Raw genomic sequence first — 27,845 nt, 5'->3', positions numbered from 1 at the left:
AACTCGCGATCGTTATCGACAAGGCAGATATTAGTAATTTATATACTATAGGTTGAATTGCGTACAAGTTCGACCGAAGTTGTAATGGTTGGAGGAGGGATAGAGTGTGTACCAGAAGGGGCTTGCTTCGTAAGAAGTTTTCACTTCTATCGGCACTCCCACGAGTGCTCTAATTTTGTTTTAATTAGAAGAGTGTAAATGCATATTATAACATAATTTTTAATTACAAACAACTTTTCTTAATAACAATTTTTGATATTGTGAACTATAAAGGCACTTTACTCTTGAGCGAAATTCATATTTTTGGACATACCTCGTATATTATTGATAAAATTTGATATCTGATGACTGCATCTTAGATTTTAGACTATGCAGAGCACTTTATGAAGAATAACTTTTTTCGTAAAATTGATATTAAAAAAGTTTCCCATATGAAGTTACGCAGGCACGCTGTATGAAAATTTATTTATAATTTGCATTTTTAGGTATATTTTGAACCATATTAAACAAGAAGCCACATCTCGATAAAAGGTGCCTTATCGAAAAAATACTAAGAGGCAAAAAAGATTTAAAAATATGGTGTTTAACTAATGGAACCACAATAATAGTTGAATTGGAACGTACACAAAAGTTTGGAGGGGGGGTAAGGGAACAATAGCGCATAAAATTTTTATGGGGTGTCCAAATTTCACTGTCGTTTTTTTAAGATGTTCCCATAGGAATGCCGCATGACAATTTTCAATAAAAAATTCCTTCGGTATATGAAAAAAATCAAATTTCATTTCGTAACTTCAAAGCTGTAAACTAAAGGTTGTAGCTTTTTTGTGTGCACTTTGATCCCAGAATCTGTGGTATAATTTATGCCGAATCTTTTCGGGACACCCTGTATACTAACACTACGTTATACAATAATTTTATTTGCCAGAAAATACGCAACATCTGGGGGGTCCTGGGAATTTGGACTGTAGAGACATAAACATGCAAATTAGTAAATGGAAAATGAGCATAAATAAGAACTAGTTTCACCTAAAAAAATGTTTTGATTGGTATAAACCACGATGAGCGATGTAATTATTAAAAACAATATATATTATTTTCTTATAAATATATTAAGTATAAGCCATTCTCAAACAATAAAATACTTACATACCTAATACTTTAAATTGATGTTTTCTTGTTTTAACAAATATTTATGAAATTAAAAAAAAATATGTTTACACAATTTTCAGTTAATATCGGTAAATTTACTACTATGTTTTAACAAAAATAGGCAATACAAGTAATATAGTTAACAGCTAGCTAATTATTTTAAGATTAAAACAACATTGAACTATCTTACTATCACCACAAAATCCATTATTTTTTTTCTATCGGTTTTAAGTCTTTCGTTTACAGAAAAATACAATATTATGTACTTATTTATAAACACTCGTGACATAATAATAATAACAGCTATACATAACTGGGTAACAATTTTGTTGTTTATTGATATTAAAATTTAAAAAACAGCCAAACAGCCAAAGAGGTAACAAAAAAAAAATAATAGTAATACTAAGAAATTTTCCATGGAATATAACTTTCCTTAATAAAATTAAAGATGTATAAAAAATAAAAAGGCGCAAAATAGAGAAGAGAGATAAGTTCCAATACCTACTATAAATAAAATATTAAATATTATGTACATGTGGCAATATTAAAAATCAAATAACATTATTAAAGTTTCAGTTTAAATTTATTGAATAAATTTGTTTTTTATGTTATTGTTTGGTGTTTCTTTTTCTCTTTATTAGGATTTAATAGAGCAAGTGTCATATTCTTTGGTTATTCTTTCATGGTACTAAAAATGTATTCCTTTGATGATTATATCAACAGAAACTGCTCATATAGCTGTACGGAATCAGCAAAGGATTAAACAGATAAAAAAAAATAGAAATTAACGGATCCAGCATTGAACAGATTACAGAAATTAACTATTTAGGCATCACAGTATCAAGTTACGGTGATGTAGAAGAAGAGGTAAAAAAGAACCAATACAGAAAGTCAATGAAGCAGCAGAATATCTAAACAATACAATATGGAGGGACACACACATTAGAATGGAAACTAAGTAATATTTAACATCAAAGAATCGATGGTGAAGTAAAGAATAACGGTCAACCACTTCAATAAATTTCCAAAGTAGTAGCTTACCTTTGCTACAAAATAACTAACATTTTATTTAGAAAATTTTATACAAAATAACTAACATTTTATTTAGAAAATTATCACGTTATACAAAAAAGAACGACTCTTTAATTATAAGAGAATTCTTATTGTACCTATATGTTACGCTCAAACTCCGAATTCGGATAATGCACGAAATTATTACTCACTTCGCGATGTGGACAACGTGAATTACCTACGTCGCGCGTCGCGGAGTGATCATTTTATTCGGACATTGGTCGAAGCAAAATAACTAGAACGCGTTATGGGTAAACGAAAGCACTCAATTGCCGAAATAAACACGTTCACTGGAGATTAAGCAAACCATAATAACTCGACGTGGGTAATCTATTTTACCCACGTCGCGTCGGGTTGTAGGTATTAATAATTTGCGCAAATGCCGAAAAGCTTCCAAACACAATCATACCCTACACTAATTACATAATAAAAAGTAAAATAAAATCAAATTTTTCTTGAAATTCAGTAAAATACAACAAGTATCTTATTATTGAAAATAGAAAAAAAATAATTAAACGTTTTCATTACATGTACCTAGGTCTTTTTAATACATGTAGGTACCACTTTCAATGTATATTACAGTTCTTTTCAGAAAATATTCACTTTATTTGTTAGCACAAGAAGTGCTACAGTGACATTTGGAATTGCATTTTAAGTTTGATTTTACACATTTGCAAGATTTGCTCGAACAGTTCTTCTTGCATCCACATCCAATGAAATCTTGTTTGGACCCGGATGACATCATTGCTTCTATACGGACATGTATTTTAATATTTATTTTTTTGTCCTTTTTTGTTTTATTTAAAATAAATTGAATTTCAAGGAAAATTTGATTTTATTTTACTTGTTATTATGAAATTAACGTAGGGTATGTTTGTGTTTGGAAGCTTTTCGGAGTTTGCGCAAATTTCAAATACATACAACCCGACGTGTGTAAAATATATTACCCACGTCGGGTTATGGGTATTATGGTTTTGCTCAATTTCCGTTGAACGTGTTTATTTCGACAATTGAGTACTTTCGTTTACCCACAACATGTTCTGGGTATTTCGCTTCGGCCAATGTCCGAATAAAATGCTCACTCCGAGACGTGGATAATTCACATTGTCCACATCGCGAAGTGAGTAAAAATTTCGGGCATTGTCCGAATTCGGAGTTTAATGTAACATATACATCAATGTGGATCTAAAGATCAAAATACTGAAGTGATTTCCATTCTGCTGTTAGGAGTAGATTCCATGATTGCAAAACTCAAAGCTTTCAAAATGTGACTTTACAGGAGAATATTGCACATTAGTTGGATGGATCACTGACTGAATAACGAGACTGTTAACGAAGAATAAAGAAAGGTAAATATAAATAGTAGAATCATTAAAATGTGAACAGTAACGTATTTCGCATGTTTAATAAGGCATATAAACGAGTCAAACTGATTACTTTTACAAAACAACATTTATGAAACAAAATTCAGAAAGAAAAAAGAAATCCAGTTAGACGAACATCGCGGATTATAAACCAAAGATAGTAATATTCATAAAAACCTGCACTAAGCGGATACAGCACTCTAAAGCCGCGTAGCTATTTCGCGAGGTGGCCGCACGCGGCCTGGCTCGCGAAGCAAACTTGGCATTTGGCACGAGGCTTTATCGCTTTGCCGCACGTAACAGTGTGGTATACACTTTCCGCAGCAACGGCAACGAACATGCCGCGCCCGGCAGCCTCGCGAAATGGAGACGCGGCTTAAAGGAAGCAGTTAATAAGAGGTAACACAGACGGGGCGGCGTACGTCGACTGAACCCCCGCTGAGATGTCGATAGCGACGCATCCCTTACTATATTTTGATGCTGTGACACACACCAGACGCTCTTAAAATTTTCGATGCAGCGGTTCTCTGGCGACATATCCTGGAACCCATCCACCGCCAATCGGTTTTATGACTTCGACGGCATATCATAAATGCGTGTATCGTGGTGCAACACAGACGATTGAGCGGTTCTTTGGCGTTTCTTGTTGTGGGTGTTGCCAAATCTTGTTTAATGATGGAAATTACAGACTCGAACTATATTTTTACTTGAATTCTTTACGCCCATATCAAATTATTTTTATATGGGACTCATCGTATTCTTATTTTTTTTTATCTTATAGCTTAAAGGGCGACTTAATTAGGTACATTTTTATCTGAAAAAAAAGTAATCTACTAAATAAATTATTTTTCAAACTCTTTGAAACTAATTTCACAAACAGTCAAACAGAATTATCAAATCTGTAACCATTGACCAGTTGGAATTGACTTAAGTTATCTGTCAGAAGGATTGACTTTAATAAAAATAAAATTATTGACTCCATAAAAATAAAGATAATAAACAGTTATCTTACCTTATTTATTATGCTCTACAGGCCTTGTATTTACAATTTTACATAATACAGTTTATACTACTAACTTATTATATAATTTTATTTGATGTATATCATGTAAACATTGCTGAACTATGGTTCTCCTATTTTTCGCCTTCTCTTTCCAGTCTATAATTTCCATTGATACTATTATATTCCTGAAACTTTCTTGCAGTCTTTTTCTTGGTCTACCTCGTCTCCTAGTCCCAACTGGTCTTCTTAGCAGTACCATCTTTGACATTCTTTCCGTATCCATCCCCTCGACATGACCTGCCCACCTGATTCTTTATGACTTTGTGTATCATTATTATACTTGGTCCCTTGTAAAGCATCCTTAATTCTTGATTGGTGCTTCTATGCCAGCCGTCTTCTGTATCTGTATTCTTTCTTCTTTCCCCTAAAAACAGCTCTAAGTACGTTCCGTTCTCAACTCTCTATCATTTCTTCTGTTTTATTTAGCACCCATGTCTCACATCCGTAGGTGACTGTTGCTCTTATTAAGGTTTTGTATATTCTGGTTTTCGTCTTTCTCGATACGTACTTTGACTTTATTTTGAATAATTTTTTTGTTAATATTAATTTGTGAAAGATCACTATTTCCCAATTAATGGGTTGACAGCCTCTTAGAGTTATAAATAGTTTTTCCTATGTGATATGCTTTCCCTCATAACGGTGTTATTTCTTGAACATTACTCTTTAATACTTACTAATAACTCCTGAAAAGATTTTTTAGACATTCTTGTAAAATTAAAAAACTTCTCTGGGCCTTTTATTACATTAATTTCGTTATATAATGTGTAAAAAATCCCTTATACTTTCGTCCCTTTATGATAGGATGTATCCAATATCTGCGTTTCTTTTTTTCTGTAATCTAAGATAAAGTAAACTTGTATTTATTACAAAAGACAAATCGTCATAACTTTCAGACATCGTGTCGTACAGCAGCCAACACGCGACTAAATTTGGCAACAACGAAATACAAATACTTTAAATCGTAGCATAGCTGCCGCTGTTACACCGCGCCATGTGTTTTAAGCTGCCTCGACGTCGAATCGACGTGCGCCGCCTGGTGTGTCCTTGTCACAGTGCCTTCTCTTCCGAGCCATGAACGAGCTATTTCTTTTCTTTTTTTTTTGGTGTCCTTATTGGTAATTTTTTCTAGTTTAAATTTGCATATAGATCTTCTGTCATATTGTCAGTAGTTTTTTTCTCTTCCTCGATAAAATAATATTATCTTTTACACATAATCTTAAGCTTTGGAATTGCAAAATAAATTTTTACAAAATAAGTTATCAGCCAATACATCAGTAAATATCAGTAAAATATCAATATTAATTCAGAAAAAAATCAAAATTCACTAAATTTAAAAAGTGCACAACAGGATGTATAAAAGACCTCGTCAGATACCAAGCCTTATTGAAATATATTCTGATATTTTTAGTCATCCATGGAGCTTAAACATTATGAAAAATAAAGCTGAGTTTAACAATTATGAAGGGCATATGAAATTCTCTTACTGGGCATACACCAAGTCTTTGTCTTTTGGTGTCATCTACAGTTAAACTTCAATTCCGAACGACTAAATACAGATGACCTACAGATTCATACTTTTTGGTTTTGTAATAATAGGACCTACATCATTTTTTGTAGTATAGATTGGTACTATATAGAGTTCTGGACTATATAGGTGGTTCAAATCTATTACTTATCAAAAATAAAGCATCAGATATGGTTTTGCAGCTATTTCCCACAAGTATTTCATTATTAATTTCACGTAGGTACACCAAACATGCCGACATTAATATTCATATCTATAAAAAACAGACAGAACCCGTACAAAGATTCCAGTATTTTGATTTCTCGATAACAAGCGATCTTGCCCTGAGGTCGAAATTCATACAAAGCATACTCATAGGTACAGAGTATGCTAGGCCCGCTTTTCAAACAATGAAAAAATTCCTAATAAACTCTACCATATCGTTTGATATTATGTACCAATGTGTAATGGTTATTCCATACGAATGGTTATTCCACGAAGTGGAAACATGGACTTTCGGAATCATACTAGTATGAGGCGTATGATGTGGGTTGTTCGACGAATGTTAAAGATCTCTTGGACAGAAGAGCACGTGACCAACAACAAGGTGCTGACAAGAATGGGGACTGAGAGAGAACTCATAAATATTAAAAAAAAACAGAAACGGGAAGAAGAGGTCCAGGAAGAAGAAAATACTCTTGTCCGAAGAACGTAAGAGACTCAACAGGCAAGGACATACATTATATACTAAGAACAGCTCAAAATAGAGAGCAATTTGCTGTAGTTATGTAATAAAGTAATTACCTTCAGTAATGGAGAAGGCACATTAAAATGAAGATTTCATTGAGAGTAGATATGTGGACCATCTTGTAGCAAATACACACTTCTTAATCTTCTTGATCCAGTAAATTAACAATTGTATTGAATATAGTATTCCGATAATAAGTTATTGTAAACAAAATAACTCACTAACTCGTTTGTCGACGCTCGTCGTTCTTTTTTTTGCAAAATCACAGCCACAAGATGAAGCTAGCAAATAATAAAGAAATAAAGTGAAAAATAAACTTAGCATTTTACTGTGACCTAAAACGTGTATCTACTACTATACACTGCGAGGCATAAGAAAATTATGCTCATTTTCATAGTTCATTTTTTCGTGAACAGATTGACGGATCTGTATCTGTATCTGATCTAATCATCTACAAGAACCTGCCTAATACTGCCTTTGAGAAGCCACTGCCCTGAAGAGCGACAATGTTGTCAAGAAAATTGCCCCATAGGGTTGTATGGCCCTATAATTGTACACTGCATCACATATTTGAAATACGCTGTAGAGTAAATGGACTGGGCATACGAAAAATCTGTATTCTGTACACACCATTATTTTAAGTAAAGACAATATGCGCAATACATAAAAACATAACAGCTTTCAAGTATATAATAAAAAATACGTATAATTTAACAATAAAGATTGTTGTTTCACAGTTTCTGCGTGGTTTATCATCAAATCTTTTGCATGTTAAAGAATCATCGCTTATTTAATCTCAACCATAAGGTCAAATACGTCACAGCATGCATAACACACCAAACAATAACAATCAATATAAAATTTGAAACTAAATCTACATCTAAAATATCCATTTCCGAGAGGAACTTGTGAGGATCTTTATAATGACAGTATTCCTCCTCTATTGGGCAAACCAAGATCTCTCGGTTAAAGCCGTAAATACTATAAACGACGCTTTGGAATGCTGCTCTAAAGTAACTGATGAAGAAGATCGGTTTGAACATGGTAGAGGTGTCTATTGCTCTGATGCAAAAACCGAAGACTGATAAGAAGCAGGCTAACACTGGGGCGATGAATACAGCTACCTAAAAAAAAAATTCGAGTAAGAACAAATACAAAAAAACATATAAGTACAAATACATTAGTACAGTTGAGTCCCTGAATCTTTACCCGTGCGTCATCATTTAAAGCATACGAATTAAGTCGATGGTAAGTCGGAAATTGAAATTTACTAAACGCAACAGCAAGTGACAGTAAGTGACCTTAAATTCTATGTGAGGGACATTGCCAAAATCGCAATTTTAACATACAAGTTAAACAAAATGAAATCACGTTTTTTTGCATTTAACTCGCTACAACTCTGTTCCCTTTTAATATTTTTTTCTGAAATTTTTACAGCCTATTTTTTTTTATTTTTAGGGTAAAATTGCGATTTTGACAGTATTACTCCACCTATTAAACTTTGCAATTCATGAACCTGCACCTTTTACTTTAAAAAGTTTATACCTTTTATTATAACAAGACTAAAAGCTTGAAACGGGTACTATTGTCTTTAGAAAGGTGAGCAATATAATAATATACTGTACAAACTTTAAAAAAGATACTAAAATGGAGGAGAGTTGTAGTAGCGAGTGGAACGCAAAAGCACGTGATTTAATTTTTTGTTTATTTTAGGGTAAAATTGCGATTTGGACAATGTTCCTCCACCTAAAATTAAAAATAAACATTTTTTCCGTTTTCAGCATCATCAAAAACATAAAGTAAGACTAAAATTAGCCATTCACCAATATTCACCACCCATGGTCAGTATCTCGAGAAATATGTGTTATTTTGAGGACCTATGACGTCGATATTAAAAGTTGCACCATTTTTTTTTTCATTTTTAGGGAAAAAATGTGATTTTGACAATGTCCCCCATATAAAATTCAAAATAAACCTCATTTTCGTTTTCAGCACCATTAAAAACATAAAATATAGCTAAAATTAGCCATTCACCTCACCCTTGTCAGTATCTCAAGAAATAAGCGTTTTGGGGGTGTTCCGCTCGTATATAGAGACCTGGTGGTAATATTATAAAGACTATTTCATTCATAGGAGATTCTGACCAATAGAAAGCTACAGAAATCTGAATTAAATCGATAATTTTCGATAATCTCCCGTCGCGGTCGTTAAGTATATTACGTCAGATGCCCTTCGTTGCTACGAAAAAATACATTCAGTGACATTAATGACAATTAATGTTTTAAAAATTATAAAAGTGATGACTTTCAATCGTCAAATATTTATAAAAACTGTGTGTTTAATGGTACTTACATAAATAAATTACAATAAAATTTTGGTTTTGAACAGTTTTATTCATGAAATAATCGCAACCAATTGCACTCGACCTCTGAAATTAATATAGAATTTTTGCTCTCGTGACACTTTGACATAATTTCACTGAGCTCTTGTGCAATTACTACTGATTATTTCATTCATAGGAGATTCTGACCAATAGAAAGCTACAGAAATCTAAATTAAATCGATAATTTTTGATAATCTCCCGTCGTTAAGTATATTACGTCAGATGCCCTTCGTTGCTACGAAAAAATACATGCAGTGACATTAATGACAAATAATGTTTTAAAAATTATAAAAGTGATGACTTTCAATCGTCAAATATTTATAAAAACTGTGTGTTTAATGGTACTTACATAATAAATTACAATAAAATTTTGGTTTTGAACAGTTTTATTCATGAAATAATCGCAACAAATTTCACTCGACCTCTGAAATTAATATATAATTTCAGAGCTCTTGTGCAATTACTACTGATAATATTATAGGTATAATCTTACTTAACCATTTAAAATTATGTAGTAGATTTTACAATTGTTTAAAATATCTCGATAAACACTGGCTTAACGAAAAAGTACTAAGAAGCAAAAAGTTTTAAAAACATTGTGTTTAACTAATGGTACCACAATAATAATCTAATTGGAACGTACACAAATATTTGAGGGGGTGGGTTAAAGAGAACAATACTTCCATAAAAATTTTTATGATGTGCACAACTTTCACTGATATTTTTTTAAGATATTCCTGCAATAAGAATGCCACGTCCATTTTCAATAAAAAATCTAGTTTTCGATATAATGAAAAATATCGATTTTTATTTTGTAACTCCAAAGGGCTGTAACTTTTTTTATGTGCACATTTGTACTAAGGTTAGTTAGGTTCAATCAAACTATCCTTGGTCCCATTATATGTGATTTAATTTATGACCTGCATTTTTGTTACACTCTGTATTTACGATTATAAATAATATTATGTAGTTATAATTAAACATAGTGTAGTGAGATTAAAAATCAGTTAGAAAGATCTGAACAAGAAAATATCGGTCAAAATCTAGATATCATGAATTCCGCCATGGTCACCATAGTAAACGAAGTTTTGAAACCAGAAAAAGACCCAATAAAGAAAAAGGATTGGATGACCGATAAAATACTAGACCTTATTCAACAAAGAAGAAATTGGAAAAACAAAGACGAGATTCGGTATAGAGAGATATATCGACAAATAAGATGCGAGGTTAAGCGAGCAAAAGAGGACTGGATGGAACAAAGATGTCGTGAAATGGAAGAACTACAAAGAAAACATGACGAGTTTAATATACATAAAAAGCTTAAAGAAATTACCTACACTCAGAGAAAAAGAACTCCTCACTTTATGAGAAACTCCAAAGGTAACATAATTCTCGACTTGGATGAAAAAAAGGAAGAATGGACTAACTATATAAAAGAGCTCTTCCTGGATACGAGGCCACCACTTAACACCACAAAGTATACGAATACTGGTCCTAGTATTTTAAAAACGGAAGTAGAGAAAGCCATCAAACAGAGCAAAAATGGGAAATCTCCAGGTCCTGACCAAATACCATCAGACTGGCTCAAACTTCTGGATGACGATAATGTTTCACAATTAACAAACATTTATAACCATATATACGAGACTGGAATGATGCCACAGATATGGTTGGAGTCTACATTTATTCCACTCCCAAAAAACCTAATACATCATCATGTAAAGACTTTAGACTAATTAGTCTCATGAGCCACTCTCTCAAGCTACTTCTTAAGATAATTCTTAATAGAATCAAGTAGAAATGTGAAGAGACAATGGGAAACAAACAATTCGGTTTCAGAGAAGGATTGGGAACAAGGGAAGCTTTGTTCTCAATGTTAACATTACTTCAACGATCATGGGAAGTACAGAAACCAATTTACGTCTGCTTTATAGATTTTGAGAAGGCGTTTGATAGAGTTCAACATGATAGGTTGTTTGAATATATAGAAATGATTGGAATAGATGATAAAGATCTGAGACTTTTACAACATCTATATTGGAATCAAGAAGCTTCTATTCTGGTAGACGGCAAAGAAACAGACAAAATTTGCATTCAAAGAGGTGTCAGACAGGGTTGTGTGTTATCCCCAACTTTGTTTAACGTATACTCAGAGATAATTTTTAATGAAGCCTTGGAAGGACAATGTGGAGTTCGAATCGGGGGAGAAACTATTAACAACATCAGATATGCAGACGACACCGCGATCATGGCTGAAAATATCGAAGATCTTCAATTTCTTATTGATCGAGTCACTAGAGAATGCTCCAATAACGGACTTAACATAAATGCAACAAAGACAAAGTTACTTGTGGTTAGTAAACAAGACGTCGGCCCTATGCAACTAATTGTCAGTGATGAATCAATAACAAAAGTTAACCATTTTAAATACCTAGGATGTTGAATAAACGAGACACTAAATCCGGATGAAGAAATTAAAACTCGTATAGAAATTGCAAGAGGAGCATTTATGAAACTTAGATCTATTCTGAGCAACTCTCAGCTGAATTTACAACTAAGAATCAAGTTCCTAAAATGTTATGTGTATCCTGTATTACTATATGGATGTGAAACCTGGATCATGAAGGTTAACATGATGCACAAATTAGAAGCCTTTGAGATGTGGTCGTATCGCAGAATGCTCAGAATATCTTGGGTTCAACGCATTTCAAACAGAGAAGTCTTAAACAGAGTAGGTCAAGGCGAAGGTGACTTAATGAAGATGATAAAGAAAAAACTTTAATATCTGGGGCATATAATGAGAGGTAGCAGATACAGGATGCTGCAGTTAATACTCAATGGAAAGATCGACGGAAAAAGAGGAATTGGTCGAAAGAAATATTCATGGCTCCGAAACCTTCGTCAATGGACTGGCTTATTAGCAGATCAATTGTTACATGCCGCACAAGATCGAGAACGATATCGGCAAATTGTTATGGAAGCTACCCACGCCTAAAAATTTGGGCACGGTACTTAAAGAAGAAGATTAGTGTTGTGACAAGCCCACATGACGCCCATGATCAAACATTTGGACATTCGTCGAGAAAATTTTATTGGAGTCTAGAAGTGAGGCAGAAATATATATATAAAATTAAATTTGCACCGATATTTAAATAATTGTTATAAATTAATTTTATTTTTAGTATTAATGTTACAGGACTGTATATAAAATTGTTTTAAATTATATTACTTTCTCACTTACCTTTACTGGTGTTGTGGCTCCTATAAAATATCCCATGGATTGGCCACAGAGAGAACACGCTGTTACAAAAATGACAAACAAGAATAACCTAAAGTCTAATGGCTGGTTCGTTAACCAATAAGATACTGCTATGTACATCCATGTACATATAACCTAAAAAAATTATGATATTTAGTTTTAAAATATATAAGGAAGTGCGCCAAGAAATATTGTATACTTATAATTTATTTTACAGTTTTTTAGTCTTTTTTCGTTTTATCTGTTTGTTTGCATTTTTTATTCATATTTATATACTAAGGATTTCCGCACGGTTTTTACTGTATTCGTTCACTCAACCGTTCTTTCCAGTTCTTTTTGTTTTACCAGTCCCCTTCCTCCAGATTTTTTCTTTCCATTGCTTCATCTACTTCATCTCTAAAAGATCTTCGGGGTCTGCCTCTCTTCCTTCTTCCTATCCGGTTCCACTCTATTATTTATTCTATCTGTTCTTGTTACTCTGCAGCTTCTCTTTGGGAATTCCATCTCTGTTGCTCTTTTTTGATATTTTTTTTTTTGTTTTCTTATTTATTGTCCAATTTTCCCACCCATAAGTGAGGATACTTTTTGTCATGGTGTTATAGTATATTCTTCTTTTTAAAAAATCTACGAAGAAAATAAACTTCCTGTAGCTGGCTGTATACCATAAATCACAAAAATACTAGATTTGTTGTAAAAGATATATTTAAAATACCCTATGTAAGGGTCACATTAAAACAAAACGTTTTCGTATTTCGTATAAAGAAATCTACCATCAATTACTGACCTTGAAACATGGTCAGTTGGCCATTGGAATCACGTGGGATGAGTCCTGTGTTGCCCTGGTAATATCCAGGCATATCTTCAACATCTTTAAACTTTTATTTTAACATGTAACATAACATAATTCTTTACATTTAAAGGGTTTTTACCAGGGGCGTCATTTGATAGGGGGCAGGGGGGGCATTTGCCCCCCCTGACCCTGAAAATTACTGAAATTTACAAAAAAGAGATCAATTTTGAATTATGTTTGCATATAAATGTATTGTATATATAATGCTTGCCCCCCCCTAACAAAATTTCAAATGACGCTTCTGGTTTTTACCCAGTACATTTTGGTGGCTCAGGTATGCTATTTGGCTTTTAGAAACACTGATGATGGATTTCTTAATCCGAAAACATTTTACAACAAATCTAGTATTCTTCTTTTTGTTTTTATACTAACTTTCTTATCCCACAGTACCGGGTTCAATTTCCGTATGCAGTCTGTTGTTTGTCCTAGTCTCTTTTTTATATCTTCTTCTTGTGTTCCTTTGTTGATATTATGAAACCTAACTACTTGTACATGTCTGTTCCTTTGATTTGTTTAACTTTGTCTATTTCCAGCTGTTTTATTTCTGTATTCTTCGTTGTTAGGTATTCAGTTTCCTTTAGGTTTATTTCCATCCCATTCTTTGTATATCCCTGTTCCAGTTTTCTCATCATAAAACTGAGGTCATCTTCGTATTGTACTATCAGTATTTGGTCGTCAGCAAAACTTAGGGTATGTAGATTTTTTTCTTATTCATTCATGATTAATATGTTTTCAATTACAATATGACTATGATTGCCAAAATACTCAAAGAAAACGCATTTTTATCATGTCGCAGTCATCATCATTCTGGCTTTACAACTCTGTGAAAGCCCTAGCCTCCTCAAAAAATTCTTCCCAGACGTTCCTATCCATTCCCTTCCTTAGCCAAGCACCTATTCCCATATTACTTATGTCTGCATCGATGTTATCAAAAAACCTTGTTTTGGGTCTTCCTCTTTTTATCACATCATTTTATCTTTTTTGGAAAGCATCATTTTTCATGTTGATTTTTGGTAAAATTCCGAGTAAGGTTCCGGTAAGATTCCGAGTAACTATAAATTAAGACCATTGTAAGAAAAACAATCTAAATTAAAATTATAAATGTTTAATCGTTTTTACTCACTTGGAAAGGAATTTCAACTAATATCACAGACAATAAATATGGAGTTAGCTTATACCAACGGTTAAAATGCTCTCTAGAGAGTATCTTCATTTCTAGAGGAACTGTAACAAAAAATAAGATCATAAATAAAAGGTGCGATATGTCCGTTGATATAAAATAAGGTTGAATGCTCGACTATCAGAGATTTAGAAATAAAAGGCAGATATCAAGCAAGGTTATTTATTAAAATTTTGCCCAAGTACTTTCACTTTCAGAGCATCATCAGGTGCATTTTTAATAAAAGGAGTAAGCCGTCCTAGAATTCAGTAGATATTTAATTAAAATTAAGGGTATGGGTACAAGGTTTCGGCTCCAATGCTATCTAAATGGGATTAATTTTTTTCGAATCCTGAGAAAACTAATAAATATTTTTGAAAAATGTAAAAGCAGTATGAAAGATTACGTTCTTACCGAGGGCCGAAAGTCCCTGAATACTTTTATAATGTTTATTTTAAGTTACAGAGGTGAAAAACTAAGAGAAAATGTAGTGTGATTTTTAATTTCAAATATCTCATTCAAAAGAAACTTTTTATTTATTCTAGGGGACTTTCGGCCCTCGATAATAATTTAGTATTTCGTTCTGCGTTAAAATTTTTTAAAAATATTTATTAGTTTTTTCAGGATTCGAAAAAAATAGACACCATGTCCGTGGTAATATTTTCCAAATTGAACATACGCTAAATTTGTCATACAACGCACTGAGTCGAATAGAATATTGTGACAAGACAGTGACAATTTTAAATATTTGACATGGCATCGGGAATATTTTGAGTTGTTGATTAAATAATATTGACAGTGTATTTGATAAATAATTGATTTAAGACGTTAACTTAATAAAAAGTTATTGTTTATTATTTATGGAAGATCCAAGCAGAGAATACACCAGAATATACTCTGTAATCCAAATATTTTGTTGTTAAAGATGTTCAAAATTGTAAGCGTTCCATATTAACAATATATTATTAAAAAGTCACTTATTTTCTTTTCTCGATTGAGTATTCGGTTTTGCTGTACGGTATATAAATTATTACAATCACTGAATACATAATTAGTGAAAAAATTATTATAATATTAATTAACTTAATGCAATTATACAAGTAATAGTTATCCAAGAACGTTCAAAAGCCACCTCTTGAAAGTTAATTATGACATTGTCAAGTAATGTTTACATATCCACACCAGTGAGAATTTTACTACACATAATTTGCCGTGTAAGACTGAAAAAGTAGGGATAGCCGTAAAATATTTGCGCCTATACTCTTAATAAAACACTTAACACACTGTATGTTCCAAATTTATTGGAAATGTTCATAGCCTAATAAAATAAAAAAAAGTCAACAAATTGGTTACAACAATTGGACAACAAGGTTAAAACAAATTTTATATCAAAGTTTAGGTGGGTACAAAAGATATTTTCAAGAAAGTATCCAAATCATACAAGGGGATCATTGTTTAAATAATTAAAAAGGGGTCATTTTTGCAAAAAAAATACTTTTTTAACTGCTGAGGTAATTCACTTATTAATGAAGGTCTATGGGATTTTTTTCTGCAAAGTTGAAGGGTAAATCTTTCACATAAGACTTACTAAATTAAATTTGACCCCTATTTATTTAAATAATTGTTTATAAAACTTTAAAAATTAATTTGCAAAAAATTATTTTTAGCGTTTTAAATAAGCACTATAAAATATCTTATTTTACAGACTAAGTTGCGATATATTACCAGTATTAAGCAAAAAAAATTGGTCAAAAACTATTTAATACTTTTTGAGATATTGAATTTGTTTATTAAATGTTACTATATTTTCAATTGCAAAAACGCGGTTGTTGCCAAAGAAATATTCACCTGCTTAAGATCTCATTATTTTTATTTTTATGTAATTTTTGATAAATGTGTTGATAAATTCAAATTTCAATTAAACTCTCCCCTAAAATGGCATTTGAAAATTATTCAAATTTGTTTATAATTTTATTTTTTTAATAACGTCGCAAGGATTAAGTATTTTGAAATGCCGTTTCGATAATTGGGTTCCTGGGAATTTTTTACTAATTAACAAAAATTTTTTGTCGTATTTTCTTCTTCTTTTTTTCTTAGATTTATATTACTACGGGCCCTTGTAGGGTTAAATTTTATTAAGAATGTCGAATCTCTGAGTTGTAGATTCTAGACCTAAAAATATTAAGATTTAACTAAAATCTTTTAAATAAAATGTGGCTACTTACTGAGTTACAGGGTGTTTTATTTAAAAATTATTGTTACCAAGTACTTTAAAACTATTTGACGTATGTTTATCATACTTGGCAGAAAATGTGGCAATTATACACCCTACCAAATTGTGATTAATAAACGTTTCTAGCTAGTGCCAGAGGCGTGCGACAGGGGATAGTGAATGATTGACCCTTTCCAAATTATACGCCACTGAGTGAATTACTATTAGGTTTGTTCGTAGAACGATCAGCAACCGTTGCCAACCGTCAGACGCAAGCGCGTTCGTAGTCTACGAACTTAAACTGTTAACTGCGCAGCGCTAACTGTTAACTGCGCATGCGTCTGATGGTTGTCAACGGTTGCTGATCGATTGGATCGTACTACGAAGAAACCTATTGTAGCGAAATTTTTCGATTCTCCAATACTTTGTATGTAAATAACTTTATTGGTATCGATAAAGTCATCAGTTTGAGAGATATTGGAAGTTTAAAATGAATGAATGAATGAATCAAAATAACTATGCCGTTTCATTTTTAACGTCCAATATCTCGAAAACTAATGACTTAATCGTTACCAGTAAGGAGCATATTATTTACATAGAAAGTATTGGAGAAACGAAAAATTTCGCTAAAATAGTAATTTCCTCAGTGGCGTAGAATTTGGGAAGGGTCAATTATTAACTGTCCCATGTCGTACGCCTCTGGTGGTAGCTAGAAACTTTTATTTATCACAATTTAGTAGACTGTATAGTACTCACACTTTCTATCAAGTATGATAAGGATACGTCAAATAGTTTGAAAGTACTTGGTAAAAATAATTTTTAAATTTTTAAATAAAATACCCTGTAACTCAGTAAGTAGTCACATTTTATTTAAGTGATTTTAGACCAATCTTAATATTTTTAGGTCTAGAATCTACAACTTAGAGATTTGACGTTCTTAATGAAACTTAACCCAAAAAGGGCCCGTAGTAATATAATTCGAAGAAAAAAAAAAGAAGAGGAAAAAAAGACAAAAAAATTTGTTAATTAGTGAAAAATTCCCAGGAACCCAATTATCGAAACGGCATTTCAAAATATTTAATTCCCACGACGCTATTAAAAAAACAAATTATAAACAAATTTGAATAATTTTCAAATGCCATTTTAGAGGGAAGTTTAATTGAAATTTGAATTTATCAATACATTTATCGAAAATATACATAAAAATAAAAATAATAAGATTTAATACAGGTTAATATTTCTTTGGCAACAACCGCGTTTTTGCAATTGGAAATAGAGTAATATTTAATAAACAAATTCAATATCTCAAGAAATATGAAATATTTTTGCACCAATTTTTTTTTTTATTAATACTGATAACATAGCGCAACTCATTCTGTAAAATAAGATATTTTATAGTGCTTATTTAAAACGCTAAAAATAATTTTTTGTAAATTTGTTTTTAAAGATTTATGTATAATTATTTAAATAAATAGGGGGCCAAATTTAATTTAGTAAGTCTTATATGAAAGATTCACCCTTCAACTTTAAAGAAAACAATCCTATAGACCTTCATTAGTAATTGGATGACCTCAGCAGTTAAAAAAGTAATTTTTACGCAAAAATGACCCCTTTTTAATTATTTAAACAATGATCCCCTTGTATGATTTGGATACTTTCTTGAAAATATCTTTTGTACCCACCTAAACTTTGATATAAAATTTGTTTCAATCTGTACGAATTTACATTTTGATTTACATGTAGTGTAATTTTATTTTACTAGACTATCAGGTGATATCTGACAAATGACCTCTGTCATATACAAAAAATATAAGTTTTTGATTCTGTGGTAAGGTATGAGTTTCTCTGTTCTGTTTCATTTGGATATCTTGCTCCTCGGCGCTCCTTCGCCGTACTTCTTCTACCAGATACCCATGGATAGATATTGAATTTACTATTTTTAGATAAGCTGTTTTATTATTTTCCAATAGAGTGTAGGCTTCCCGTACACTGGTATAGTTGTTTAGTTGTTGTCCTCATGTTTTGTTCTTATAGTAGAGATAATGAAAGGCAATGCGGAAGAAATCACAGTTAAAGACGAAACGTTTATTCTTTTTCAGTTACCATATCCTTTCAGAACGTTGGTTACCATCATAGCTATATCAACTTCATTCAGTGCCTTCACAGGTTCTTCTTCGTCCTGGACTGCGTTTGCTGCTATTTTCCCTTTCATAATATTTTGTAGTAACCTATATTTGGGCTATCGTTTTAGGTAGAGCTATCTATAGACAATGCATTGGACCAACCATTAGGTAGGTGTCCGCTGGTACATATAAATGGTGTTGAAAAACGAAGTTATAGTCTCTACAACATTGCTATTATTTATGCTACTATATTTCACTTGGAATTTCATCAGTACCTGTCGCTTTACCATTTTTGATGATTGTATGGCTTGTATCACTTCAGAGCGTGTTATTAGGGTAAACTACTAGGCCTGGATCCCGCGTATCAAAAAAAAGTTGATTAATAGCAAACTGAAAATTTGTTAATAGCTTAACGGTGTTTAATCGGACAAACTTTGATGTACGGGAACACTGGAATAGGGGAACTTTTAATTGTGGAACAGTTTAAAAATTCGGAACGTCAGATTACGAAAACGTCCCATGTATTATGTCTGACAGAACATCCAATTGATTTGTTTTGTTACCCTTTCGTTAAACTCTCATGCAAAAATCAGACTGCTATTACTAACCAACATGATTCCTGTCATCTGACATTTTCTTCGTATTCCACTCATTAAAATGCCCATTTGGTGATAAACACCAGTCTGATTTTTGCATGAGAGTTTAATAAAATGGTAACAAATCAACTGGAAGTTCTGTCCGACAAAATACATGGAACGTTTTCGTAGTCTGACGTTCCAAATTTTTAACCTGTTCCACAATTAAAACTTCCCCTGTTCCAGTATTCCCATACATCAAAGTTTGTCCGACTAGACACCGTTAAGATATTAACAAATTTTCAGCTTGCTATTAATAATTTTTTTTTGGTACGCGGGATCCATGTCTATACTCCTATCGTGTTTGAAAAGGTTCGTAATGTAATTTTCCCATTCTTTAAGTTTGTCCTCTATTTCAAATATTAGATAATATGTGCATCATGTAGCAGTTTAAAAGTGTCTCTTATTGAAGATATCAGACGCTTATTTCACTTTTTTATACATGTTAAACGTGTCGTATCTATTTTCGACTTCTTCAGTTTCATGACACTGTTTGGCTAGATGTTGACTAGTTGCTTTTCTCGTATTTTACGTCGAATTATATCTTATTTATACATCAAATCCAATATGTTTTCTGTCGTCCAAGCCTTCTTTTTTAGCTTTGAGTAGACTTAAATTCTTCACACAGATTTCCTTTACTGTTGTTATAACTTTATTTAACCCTCATCGACCTTGTCACCCATATTTTCCCAAATTAAATTTTGGTTCAGTTGTCTTTGAAACGTAAGGAATAAAAAATTCCAGATCAAGGTCTATTAACTATAAACTCTGATAACAGTTAACATTGGAAGTTGATACTATAGTAGGGGAGGAAAGTCTGCTAAATTTGCAGTTTCTCGAACATAATGGAGACTTATTGGGTTGTGATAAATGGGGTAAATCATTACCCCACATACCCATTAATTTTCCATTTCCAACAATCGTTTTTTCCGATTTTAGCGCCATCTGCCCATAATTCGAAAAAATATCTTCAATAATAGTTGCTTATTTTTACGTAATAAGAATCATAGATTTTTCAAAAATATTGAATAGGTACGTCTATTTTGCAGTTTTTCTATCTGATGTTCACTTCGCGACATATCGCGGGGTTCGTATTTAAAATTTTAAATTTACCCCGCACCATCATTGTTTGGTGTTTGGTATCATTCGATAGATTTTTGAAAAATACTGAACAGGTATTTTTTAGTTTTTCGATCTGACGTTCATTTTGCGAAATATTCGCTTTTTTTGTGAAACTTTGTGACTCACCCATTTCCTTACGCCCCGCTCAAATCGTCAGATTTTTGAAATATACACTCTTTTGCATACACTTAACTTACCTTATCTTTCCCCGTGTGGGTCACGGGCCACTAAAGTAGAATATGCCCACAGTTTCCTCCTGCTTGTCGTAAAAGGCGACTAAACGGAGAGGCGGTCGCTCTCTTGTCCGATCGCGGCCGCTAAGTTTTGTGAGGCGATCGCGACGGAGCAGGAGAGTGGCCGTTCACCGGGGGTGGTGGGCGAGATTGGCACTCGGAGTTGGTCGCCGGATGCCACTGCCGCACATCAACCTCGTGATGGATCTGCAAATCCCAGCTTGTCCATCTTTACCTTCTCTGTTACCTATCCTAAATCCAATGACCTTACCTACCCACAGGAGACAACCTGCCACGCAAAAAAAAACCGAAGGAGTAAACCTGCGATAAAAACCCCGGAAGTCAAGGTGTGAGAGACCGTGCCGACGACTGAATGGCCACACGACACGTGGTCGAGAACGGAATCCCTCAGGGTACCAGGCGACACCCTGTTGTAAACTAGCCTTAGCAGGGTAAGGGCGCACTGCCCTGCCGGACTGTCTTTCGGCCCTACTCGTGGGATATAGATGACGAAAAAAAATAAAAAAGAAAAAATCAGAAAGGTAGAGGAAGAGGGGAGAGAGAGGGAACCCTTGAGTGAGCCCTCTTCGTCCACAGCGGCGGAGAGAGCTCTCCCGGAGGGATCGATGGATGAGGTCAGAGCAGGTGTGACACAGACATCTGTTCACGTTAACAATGAGGAGAGTGGATCGGAAAACGGCTTTGTCGATCTATCGACGACCGAGTCCAATCAATCCGGCTCTGAAAGTAGCTCCAGCGGCCGGTCTACCGAGTGGACAGTGGCCGATAGAAAACGCAAGAGGAAATCCCATGCGCGGAGTAAGGAAGCCCCCGGAGAGGATCGCCCCCGTGCGAATCTACAAAAGGTAGATAAAGATATGGCTAAACTAAAGGCGGCCGTACTAGAGGTGTTGGTTCTAACAAAGGTCCACGTAACAACTAAAGTTGAGATAAAGTCTGGTATCAGAGGTTTAAGGAATCTGATGTATAGATTAGAAAGGGACATGTCCCAGTTTAAAGCGGCAATGTCGAAGGAGTCCCGTGCGTCGGCGTCGGCCATAAAAACGGCCAACGTGTGCAAGACAACTATCGGTACACAGACCGATGTCACAATGGTTCGGACACAACAGAAAAACATGGGTGTGCAGGTGTCCCCCTCAGAGGACCCTGCGGAAACCGAACGTCGGGTCCAGAACATTAAGACCCGAATGGCAGAGAGCAGAACCCCTGAGGAGATCACGGATCTCCTCAGCGAGGATTGGCCAGAGGCCTTGTTTACCAAGGTTTCTGTAATGGAGGGAAGCCCGCTGGACTGTAATGACGACGCGGCTGTGTATATTTCCGCCGACCAGGTCGACGAGAAAGTTCTTGGACGATTTAAAGAGAGGTATCCAGATCTCATGGATACTCCGGTAGCTGAGGACGAAGAGGGTGGAGTTGGTACAATGTTCAACTCTGTGAGCATTGTTGATGATGATGGGCGAAGGGCTTGCACTGAGAGGTGCATCCACAAGTTCATACCCAGCAACACGGATCTACCTGAGGCGGTCAAGTTCTTGGCGGCAAGCCGTAAACTTCTAAATAGGATGGGCCACCTTGACAGGAAGAGCGTAGGGCTCTTCGCTCCGACGTGCTTGGGGACAGACCTTACTCGAAAGCTTCTAGAGTGGGCAGCCGAGGGTAAGGAAGTTAAAGCCGCGGTATATGGACCGAGGAAGAGCTGGGCGAGCATGGTAAAGCCCAGAGAGAGTAAAGGAGTGGTAGTGCTCACCAAGGCGAAGGACAAGTCCTTCGACGAACTACTGGGTGAGTTACGCACAGACCTGTGCGGCAGGAGCGACGTTGTTGTCAAACGTCTTAGGCAGACCAGAGATCAGGGTATTGTATTGGAACTAGGAGGAGGCAGAGAGATGGCGGAAACGGTGAAGGGCATCGTCTCAGCTAGACAGGGCACGGTCACAAGAGCAGTGGCGAAAGGTGGCACAGTCAGGCGGGAGCTCTTTGTAAATGGAGCAGATGGTCTAACCAAAGAAACTGACATTGTCAGCGCGATTGAGACCTTTGCGGGACGGAACGGAACGTGTCAAGTCAGGGGACCCCTTCGTAAGACATATGGCGGAGACCTCAACGCCACAGTTGAGGTCGATGAAGACATTGCAGCGCGCCTTATACGGATAGGATTTATTAGGGTGGGATATATATTCTGCACAATTAAGGAGAAAATCCGTATCGCCCGGTGCTACAAGTGCATGGAGTACGGACACCGCAGGTCTGAGTGTAAAAATGAGGTCTTGAAGGGATGCATCCGGTGTGGAGCAGAGGGACACACCGTGAACGATTGCCCAGAAGAAGGGCACAAATGTATTAATTGCAAAGTCACAGGACATCGGGGCAACTCAATGGAATGTCCGAAATTCCGACATCTGGTTAACACGGCCAGGAAGGAAACGGAAAGGAGAATGCAGTCTTAGGAATGGAGCGGTCGAATGGATGCGAGAGTCAATTTGACAGAGCGTGTGGATGTGAGAATGAATATCCTGTATATATAATGGATACCAGAAAACAGAGACCGGATCTGAAGATACTCCAGACTAATGTGGGCACGGCGAGATTAGCTCATAGTCTCGCAGTGGCTTCCGCCGCGGAGGGAAACTTTGACGTCCTGATCGCGGCGGAACCGAACCCCACATTGGTCGGGAACCGAGGATGGATTGCGGATGCTTCGGGTAGGGTTGGGATATATTTCTGCAACAGACACCTACGTGTGTATGATGTTGTCAAACACGATGGATATCTGGTCGCTAAGATGGAGAGAATGAATCTGGTCTGTTGCTATATTTCACCGAATATAGCAATCGACGCATATGAAAGTAAGCTGGATGAGATTATGAATGAAGTGAGACGATTGAATCGGGAGTGCGTGGTGCTTGGGGACTTCAACGCGAAATCGGCGGAATGGGGTTCTCCTATCACCAACACTAGAGGTCAAATGCTGAGCGAATGGATAGGAACCCTGGACCTTGTTGTACTTAACAGGGGTTCAGAACCCACGTTTGTGAGAGGCAATTCTGTGACGGGTTCGTACATAGACGTTACCTTTGCGTCCCAACGTATATCTAGCTGTGTGAAGGAGTGGGCGGTGCTGCAAACCTATACGGGTACGGATCACCGCTACATTGGGTTTTCGATAACTGGAATGGGCATCGCTACTGGAAACAGAACCTCTCAGGGCCCGGGAGCCCGATGCGGAATACAATCGACTAACTGGAGAGTGTTTGATGAGAGTGTTAGATGGGAAGTGGAATTGGTTCGAAACCTTCCGCCCTCGCCGGAGGGACTAGAACAAATCGTGAAAAGTGCAATGAGGACCAGTAAGGTAGCTCCACAAAGGGTAAGGAAAATGCCTTACTGGTGGAATGCTGAGATTGCGAATGCTAGGTCGGAATGTGTGGCATTGCGTCGAAGGGTACAGCGTGCAAGGAAACGTAGAGCAAACGCCGATGAAGTGCTACAAATGGAAAATGAATATCGTGCACAGAAGAGGGAGCTGAATAGGTTGATACGCTCTAGAAAAAAAGAATGTTGGAGGGGTCTATGTGACGAGCTGGACGAGGACGTATGGGGACAAGGCTACAAAATTGTAATGAAGCGTTTCGGCGCATACCCTCTGTACGAAATGCCGCTGGATAAGAAGCTATCGGTAACACGAGTGCTCTTCCCGTCTGGCGAATGGCATGGAGCGCGGAGGGACGGGTCTGTTGAGCGGGCTGCGCCCTTCTCCCTAGACGAACTTATTGAAGCGTTGGGGGCCCTTAAGTTCCGCAAGGCCCCGGGCCTAGATGGGATACCGCCTGAGGCGGTTAAACGTCTGGGTCTACTGGAGCCGGCGTGGCTTCTGGGCCATATGAACGCTGTACTCGCTGAACATACCTTTCCCAAGGACTGGAAAACATCAAAATTAATACTCCTCCCTAAAGGAGAGGAAAAGTATCGGCCGATTTGCCTCCTCTCGTGTATTTGTAAACTGTTTGAGAGAATGTTGCGTGAGAGGATTAATGAAGCGATTGAGAGGTCTGGAGGCTTATCCCCCAGACAGTATGGATTCCGGAAGAATGTTAGCACGACTGATGCAGTGTTGGGGTTGCACCGAACGTTGAATACGGAGGCCCGCGACCAGAAATGGGCCGCCTTGCTCCTGCTCGACGTTAGAAACGCCTTCAATTCACTTCAATGGAGTACAGTGATGAGAGCGATTGAGGATAGGAACTTCCCTGGCTACTTGAGGAACCTGGTCTCGGACTATCTATCCGACAGGAGAATTGTTGTTGAGAGAGGAGTAATTGTGGATGTCACGGCTGGGGTGCCGCAGGGGTCCGTTCTTGGCCCGACGCTGTGGAACCTGGCATATGACGGGGTATTGCGTCTCGAATACGGTGAGGGGGTTACTCCTTTCGCGTTCGCGGATGATCTTGCGTTATTGGTGGTAGCGCGGGATACTGATGAACTTCTGTACAAAGCACAGCGTGCATGTGATCTCGCGGAAGATTGGATGAGTCAGCGCGGTCTGAAACTCGCTGGGGAGAAGACCGAGGCCGTGATCCTCAAGGGACCACGGAAACGCGAGAACGTGATATTTGAGTGCGGCGGAGCAGAGATCATCCCGAAAAAGTGTGTTAAGTATCTGGGAGTGACTCTCCACACGAATGGGAGCTGGGGCGAGCACCTGCGAGTGGTGACGCGCAAGGCCACGCAGAGAGCGGCCGCGTTGGGGTGGATAATGCCCAACATTGGCGGGCCCAAATCTGAAAGGAGGAGGGCTTTGCACGGTGTGGTACAGTCTGTTCTTCTTTACGCGGCCCCAGTCTGGAGTGAGGCGGTAGAAATATCGTCCTACCGGAGGCTCTTGACGCGCACAGACAGAGCAAGTCTCTTACGAGTGGCAAGCGCCTACAGAACTGTGTCTGCGGCAGCATTGTGGGCCATCACCGGCTGCATACCCTCTCACATCTTGGCTTCCGAGAGGGCCCGTTTATTTTATCGTACTAGGGACAACGGTCCGACCGAGAGTGTAAGACGCGAGGAGAGAGCCATATCCATACGGATGTGGCAAAGTGAATGGGAGGCAATTGTGGATGTGGCGCAGTGGACCAAATCACTTATACCGGACCTGAAGACGTGGCTCGAATGTGGGCACCGGCGCTTGGACTATTTCCTGTCGCAGGTGCTCACCGGTCACGGTTGTTTCCGTTCGTATCTCTTCAGGTTCAAGAAAGCGGCTACAGAAAACTGCCCTTACTGTGGTTTGGTCGACACAGTGTCACATACGTTGTTGGAGTGTGCAAGATGGAGTGTGGATAGAATACAATTGGAGAGAAGGAATGGTGTTCGTTTTGACTCTGTGAGTGATATGATTGCGAGGATGTGTGAGGATGAAGGTACGTGGGCAAGGACCCATGCGTTCGTGAGACAAACGCTCCAATCTAAGGAGACTGAAGGAAGACAACTACGTCCATAAAAAGGATATGCGTGTGTATATATGTGTATATGTGTGTATATGTATATATGTGTGTATATATGTGGCAATTAAGTCGAACTGTGTATGTATATAAATGTAACATTGTAGATATTTAATGAGACGTGAGGTGAATGCAGTGTCGCAGATATGCCCCCACCAGAGCGGATCCCGGCCTGCATTCCCAGATCACAAGTATGTTTTGGTTGAGAGGACGGAGGGTTTCTAGTGGGTAGGTTCTTGCCCCGGCGGGGATTGCGGCTCAGCGTACCACACGTGGTGAGCTGTGCAGCCATCTCAGCGGCGGCGAGGGAATCCCACATAACCAGGCATAAGACCGGTATCTTAAGAAGATTTCCCACCCACCTCCAAAAATATGAAAAAAAAAAAAAAAAAAAAAAAAAAAAAAAAAAAACTTACCTTATCTTAATATGACGATTTCGAGTTTTTCTAAGGATAGATTTTTTTCGGAACCCCCTTAACCAACTCCCCTGTATTAAGCCCCAATATATGGTAGAGGTACATTTACAGGGTACAAGGTGTATCCCCATGTGATAATCTGACGCACAGTTTCAGCAAAAGTAACTGCAAAAATATCCTCTTGGGCTCCCCTACCACTACAGGTAATGCAATAAAACGGCTAATGCATTGTTTTTTACGATTAAACTTTCTACGAAAAATTTCTTTTTGTTTAAATTTAGTTCACCACTTTCAGATCATCTGGAGGATATTTAAGTTCGCTTTTAAACAACCAACGCAACGTCAGTATCAAAATATCGTGTAACCAGGGCCCCCGTAACCGGGCGTACAACGCGTGCGGCGCACGCGGGCGTAACCCCAAAGGGGCGCCAAACTGAAGGTTTGGTAAAAAATAAATATTTATTTTGAATGAGATAATCATTTTTTATATACAATTTTAATTATTTCATGAACAGCTAGAGAAATGTCAAAAATAAAATATTGTGTTATTACTGAAAAAAATAATTATGCCCGAAAATAATTAAGACATTGCATCTGCCTAACTTGGAACCATATGGAAAACTTTTTTATTGAAGTTATACTTCTTTACGGGCGTAATGACGGTGAAATTTTATATGGTAAAACCTAGCGACCGGGCGCATGCGCATTATAACTTTGTTCTGATTGGATGTTCAAATGACATGACAAAAATTATCCAATATGGCAGCTGTGGGACTGTGGTTTGGTTATAATGTATGCTTGTTGCGTTTTAAAATTTGTAGGAAGAGAAACAACAAACAAAAAGTTAGTTAATGGTTATACTGCCTTTTTAAATAGTTTTCATATTATATTTTTGGACTTATTTACATAGAAGAGATGATTGTTGCATGCCAATGTGAAAGCTCATCAAACTGTGACTAGTATGCCTGCCGCAGATCTCGCTTATTCAAAGCTAAAGAATCTTTCACTGGTAAGTGTTTTATAAATAGTTGATCAAAT

General features: G+C 36.4%; 1 protein-coding gene and 1 long non-coding RNA gene across 2 annotated transcripts in view; one reads left to right on the top strand and one right to left on the bottom strand.

The window, feature by feature from the left end:
- The first annotated feature begins 104 nt into the window (after positions 1–104).
- On the top strand, positions 105–6,127 carry LOC126888878 (uncharacterized). Its single transcript, XR_007699695.1, has 2 exons — positions 105–3,983; positions 5,701–6,127. It is a non-coding gene; the product is annotated as an uncharacterized LOC126888878 (long non-coding RNA).
- LOC114328599 (ATP-binding cassette sub-family G member 1) overlaps positions 1,091–27,845 on the bottom strand; it is a gene marked incomplete in the record, with an annotated part of 266,280 nt that continues 239,525 nt past the window's right edge. Inside the window, 3 exon segments of the mRNA XM_050657211.1 lie at positions 1,091–8,023; positions 12,524–12,676; positions 14,515–14,615. Of these exon segments, the coding sequence (XP_050513168.1) occupies positions 7,679–8,023; positions 12,524–12,676; positions 14,515–14,615 (599 nt within the window).

The sequence above is a fragment of the Diabrotica virgifera genome, chromosome 1 (genome assembly GCF_917563875.1).
Source record: "Diabrotica virgifera virgifera chromosome 1, PGI_DIABVI_V3a".
Lineage (NCBI taxonomy): Eukaryota > Metazoa > Arthropoda > Insecta > Coleoptera > Chrysomelidae > Diabrotica > Diabrotica virgifera.
Note: the sequence above shows the minus strand (reverse complement) of the source record. Positions and strands in the feature narration are given on the sequence as shown.